The following is a 6,000-nucleotide window of genomic DNA, read 5'->3' as shown; positions in this document are numbered from 1 at the left end:
ATATTATAAATCCCAATTAATCTGATACTAATGCTGGATGTTTTAAAACTTTACTTGTAATTCCACTGATTAACAAACAAGTTATCCCAGGTGCTAGTGCAGTAATTATTGGCAATTGTATGTTGAGCATTACTAAATCAGTTGAGCATTTTTCCCCTTCACAAAACATGATTTAGTTAATCTAGTGTACCTTCTGAATGCAGACTAATTTGTCTACAATGCAGCAAAATACATATAATGGATCTGCATATGAATGGTTGAAGCATGCTTCTACAAGCACAATTATGTGAGTACTCCCCAAATTGCAACCTCGCTGCAGATAAAAACCATTTATTGCATTTTTTAGTTTAGCAGATGGATTTATTAGATGACAGAATGGATAAATTACAGATCAGAGAAATGACAACTAAAACATACAAATAGAAGCCAGAGAAAAAATATATAATGCACCATTGATCATCATGCATGAGGATGTACAATTTGTGAGTTTCTATATGATTGAAGCGCTTAAAAATTTGTAGAGACTGAAGCTAGTCTTAATATTGCCACAAGAATACTTAGAAATTAACCACCATTCATGACAGATTGCTATAATGATTAAATTATTATGGGTGCACCTTTTTAACAACTCATATAGCAGAGTATATAAGTTATTTTCGCTATAACCTTAGTATTATACTTTGGTGTAGCTACTCACTGATGAGATCTCAATAAAGATCAAAACTGGTCTGGGTAGTGACCTCCCACCATACATCTCCTAGGAGATGTTTTACATTATGGAAAATATTAAGAATAGCAATCAGAACTTTCCACCTTTGCAACAAGTTGCCCTAGTTTGAACTATGTACTTTAGCTCATGCTAGTAGTTGCTGATACGTTTATAGTTACTATGAAACTGATTCCAATCGTTGAGTTTCTTAATCGGTTTTAAAACAATGTGGGATTCTAATATCCCCTTAATTAAATCATCTTTTACATCGCCAAAATGAAGCCTATTGGCTCTTTATTTTAAATAAAAATCAATGTATTACTGAGAGCACCATTACTGAAAGTGTATTGTCAATATTTATAGCTAATATTTAAAATTACTGTTCAGAACAGTTCATAAAAGTTGTTCCATCAACTTCCAACACAAGTTATAAAACCTTAACATCACTGATATGGTAATTTCCTGTTTTCTATTAAAAGAATTCTTTCCTAATTCTATTTTGGACCCTACTACAAATGGCAGAGAAATTTGGTTAAATGGTTCTTTTATTACACTATTCAGTCAACCTTAGTTTTTGTAAATTTTATTATGTGAAGGGAAACCATTTCTAATTAGTATACTTCAGATCTGCATTTGAGAGTTGAGCAGTTTTACAATATAGCATGGCCTACTGGTACAAAGTAGGTATATATGCATCTATGCAAATTTACGCAGAGCTGAAAACATTACTAGAAAATTAAATTCTTAATGTAATTTTATATTCTGTATTTATGCTTATGTATAGTAGTTATAGAAGAATGATTTTAGAGATGTCAGTTAAAAAAATTCAAGATAACCAGCATGAAAATTTTCGAAACTACCAATTTTATTGTTTCAAACTTACAAATGAAAATGACGATTACATGAGGATTTTCATATATATCAGTTACAAAATCAATAAACAAAATTACCAATTATACTTTTTTGTACACTAAAGTATGGATAGGTGAAAGGACAGAAGTAAAGCCTGACAACATAGTTCCAGTGGTGTTCATTTATAGCATCATATATCTGAGATAAAAACTACATTAAGACTTCATAATCACATACTTTAGTAAAGGCCATCTTTGCTCTTGTGTTTTTTTAAAAAGAAAAAAAAAAGCTTAACAGTATATTTTAACAGACCACACACACAAACCATTTTAATATTCTTACATTAAGGAATAAATTCCTCTTCGTTATGAGAGGATTGAATATACCTAAAAATCACTGCTTTCTTTAAAAAAAAAAAGTGTTTAACACATCCACTGTCCTTGTGCTATCTTCTGAGAATGAAAATATCTTCCAATCAATCTAAAAACAAACAAAGAATTAGTAAACATCAGCAATGCAAACTAATTACTATAATAAAATAATCAGAAATTTTATTCCTGATCTCTCTGATCAAGAACAGCAGGTTAAACTGAAAAATTCATTGTGTAGAAAGGACATAGAAGATTCAAAATTTAAGAGGGAAAGGTTCTCACCATGTTAAGACATGCTATGGCATTCTACAATTTCCATGGAGATTCATGCTATTAAACCATCATATTCAAAATGTCACGTAATGAAAGGTACTTCAAGCACTCAAACTATGCCACACCAAGATTCAAAGTTAGTCCATTAGCTTTACGAGGTTTTGAAGATTATATATACTAAATAAATACAAGTTATTTATGGAACATGCACATTTGCAGGTTAGTTTTTTTTTGTGTATACAAGGAGTACTTTACACATTCACCTATAAAATTAACTAATTAAAAAGGTGGAACCTGTACAAAACTTGCATGAGCTCATGAAGACAAGCCCATCACATTTTATCCCTTGCATTATCAATTTAGCATTTGAGAAGTATACATATCTGGCATGATGGCCACAAAGACATTTGAATCATATGCAAGGATAAGGACTTTCAACCTTTTCATATAGTTCTCTTACATTTTCTTTTTCAGGAACCAGTAACCCAGAAATATAGGTTAGTGGTTCAAAGAAATAATCAGCGAAAATGCACTGCATGAATATGCAACCATAATCTTGTGGTTGCAATCATGCTGCTTGAAGAAGTTGTCCAACAGCTCAAATGCATTTTCATTCTTATGAGATTCTACTGCTAACCAATCAATATTTGGATAATTAATCTCCCATTATAATTACTCTTTTTGTACTCATCTCTATCTGGTGATGCATTTCTTCATCACCAGCAACGAATTCATTAGGTCTATAACAACACCCTGCTATGTAATTGATCTTGTTAGATTCCACCTCACACCAGATGGCTTCAAACTCACTGCAACATGAAATACTGTTAGTAGTAGTACTGCATAGGTCTGAACTGTAACTGGATTCAAGTCATCTGATATTTTGTCGATTTGGAAAAGGCATATGACAAGGTGCCAAGAGAGAAGCTATTCAATACACTACAGTTATATGGTGTCAATGGGGCATTATATCAAGCAATACTTAGTCTTTATTTGAGTTGTAAGTCAGCAGTTAGAATTGAAGTACAGGAAGATGGTTTAATGTTAAATCTGGTGTGAGACAAGGATGTACATTATCCCCTCTGTTAATCATTATCTATATGGATCACATTATGAAGGAATGTGGTATTAAACCTGATATCAAAATTGGAGATGTTAATGTCAACTCTTTGCTTTATGCGGATGATGTTATACTTCTAAATAAATCCGCTACAAGTCTGCAAGATTCTCTGACTAAATTGAATAGCTGTTGTAATAGATATGGTATGAAGGTCAGCAATAAAAAGACAAAGACAATGAAAATAGGCAGAATCATTGAAAATGTCAACTGTGTTGTGAATGGAGAACCTGTGGAACAAGTAAAACATTTCAGCTACTTAGGCACGATTTTTACTGAAGATGGTAAATTAAATATAGAAATAGACAACAGAATCAGCAAAGCTGGTATGGTGGGAAGTCAATTGAATTCATATGGAATAAGAAAGAAATTAGTCTGAACACTAAATTAGCTGTATACAAGACAGCATTCAAACCAGTTTTAACTTATGGATCTGAGAGCTGGGTCAGAAGTAAAACACTTGACCAAAGACTAGAGACCGCAGATATGAGAGTCCTGAGAAAGATTAGAGGCGTGAACAGATGGCATCAATGGCAATATCATATTGAAAATGAGGATATTAGGAAAGAACTTGACATTGTCAGCATCCAGGAATGCGTTAGCAGAGCTAATCTCAGGTGGTATGGTCACTTAAATAGAATGCGAGAGGAAAGATTAGCAAAACAAGTGTTCTCTGCCAGGTTGGCAGGAAAACGACCCAGAGGAAGACCAAGATATAGGTGGATTGATACGGTACAAAGTGCCTTAGACGATAGAAATATAAGATCTGATAATGTTGGAGTCTTGACAAGTAACAGACTGATTTGGAGGAAAATTGTAGATAGGAAATTAATAATGATATAATTTTTTCATGTAGTACTATCATATCCTGTACACCCTTGAGGGTACATGGCAGGAATTTGATGATATTGATATTAACAGCACAGCCCTCTATCCTTCCTAAAAATACATTACCCTCTATACTAGTTAATATGTCTGATTCACTAATGCCTACAATCTGAGGTCCCAGACTAATGCAAGAAACTATTCATTTGTTTCTGATGCTCCTAGTATTCATGTACAGACCAGAAAGTTCTTTTGTATACTCATCTGCAGTGTACATCACACAGTTGGACAACTTGCAGACCTATGTTCTTCTCTAATACCTTATAGATGTAGACATCTTTGCACACGTTCAATGTGTCCGATCCAGACAAACAAACTAAATTGTTCAGTTTTCAAACTGTTGTTAAATGTCATGAAATCTAGCCAAAAATTAAATTTAATGTCAGTATTTAATTTTGTTCCTAAAACATCCGAAAGGAAAACATGCTATAGCATAAGCACTTAATCATTAAAAAAATTTGACCCAAAAGTATTAAAATTTGAGATGACTTATAACATGCATTCAAAAATACTGGTAAACTATCTCTCTCACACTTTTCAAACCATACTATACATCACCTATAAAAAAAGACATACCATCGCTATTCACATCCGAACCCTTCTGCGGGCAGTCCCAACTGATGTGACCAATTCCTCCACAGTTGTAGCATTTACGATCATCTCTTTCCCTGTCAGCTACTGGGCAATCACGGACAATATGGCCAAATTTACCACAGCTATAACACTGCAAGTAAAAAGTTAGCATTAAATGTCTGAATATATATAAGACAATTAAGTGTCCAGAGCAGCAGTTCTCACTGTACCATTCCTTATGTAATGGTGGAAATTTAGTCTCAATGTGATTTGTTTTAAATTAGTTTTTTTTTTTTAATTTTTAGTACTGACGACATGATTGACATTTACTAATTTTGTACATTTTTAAAGTGTGAACTACTGATCTAGTCAAAGATTTAAGGATATGAATATTTTATAATTAGACCAGCATAATTTTATCTACTAGAAAGACTAATTTCATTGCCAGTACAAAATGTAAGCTTGAAATTATAAAAGTTATAAAAGCTTTCAAAAACCAATTTCAGACACATAATTTAGAGTGCACATTTAAACTTTGGACTAATTACATTAGTAAATGTCAATCATGTAAAAGAACAATTCACTAAATAAATGAAGATCAAGTGAATCTTAAACGAGGCCTTATTAAAGCAGCAAACTGTTGCCAACATTTTTAGTTCATGACTGGAAAATATGCAAAATTTAATACCTAATACTATATATATAAAGCACCACGCATTGTGTCAAAGGGAGAACAGCACTGCCTTTCATACATGGCAAAAGTAAGTTGATACATTTCCAGAAAGCTGCTACCACTGTTGCTTTATTCTACAAGAATGAAAATTCCATGAACAAATTTAACTAGCTGCTGCACTGTTCATATTTAGAATGGTACATCTATGCATTTTGTAGTTGGATGAAAATTGTCAGTATTAGTTATGTGCATCAGTTTGGTTGTGTTCCAAATCATTAATTTTTTATTTTAATATTTTGAAATTGTGTAATCTTGATGACTTGATGTCTTCAGAAATTCTTTAATCCTAGTATTCAGCTTATCTAATATGCTGCTGGTGTAAGTTGTTCTCATTTTTGACAGATCTCTGGATACTGAAAGAATAACTTTTTTATCCATTAAGCCAGACATTAAGATTGCACAAGTCAGATTAACCTGACTTGCAAAATAATGCACTAGCAACCAAGTCATTGTAAGTTGGAACAGGATAATTAGTTAATGAAAATGT

The 6,000-nt window shown here is 32.6% G+C and overlaps 1 protein-coding gene across 2 annotated transcripts in view; it reads right to left on the bottom strand.

Moving 5' to 3' along the window:
* Positions 1-1,552: 1,552 nt before the first annotated feature.
* LOC150100649 (uncharacterized) overlaps positions 1,553-6,000 on the bottom strand; it is a 43,824-nt gene continuing 39,376 nt past the window's right edge. For both annotated transcript variants that reach the window (XM_090402021.1, XM_090402022.1), the window contains 2 exons: positions 4,784-4,931; positions 1,553-2,041 (listed from right to left, as the gene is read on the bottom strand). In XM_090402021.1, the coding sequence (XP_090258147.1) occupies positions 2,037-2,041; positions 4,784-4,931 (153 nt within the window). In that variant the 3' untranslated portion in view covers positions 1,553-2,036. The remainder of the gene's footprint in view (positions 2,042-4,783; positions 4,932-6,000) is intronic.

The sequence above is a fragment of the Typopeltis vanoorti genome, chromosome 12 (genome assembly GCF_054136105.1).
Source record: "Typopeltis vanoorti isolate ZY-2024b chromosome 12, IOZ_Tvanoo_1.0, whole genome shotgun sequence".
Lineage (NCBI taxonomy): Eukaryota > Metazoa > Arthropoda > Arachnida > Uropygi > Thelyphonidae > Typopeltis > Typopeltis vanoorti.
This window is presented reverse-complemented; position numbering and strand designations above follow the sequence as displayed.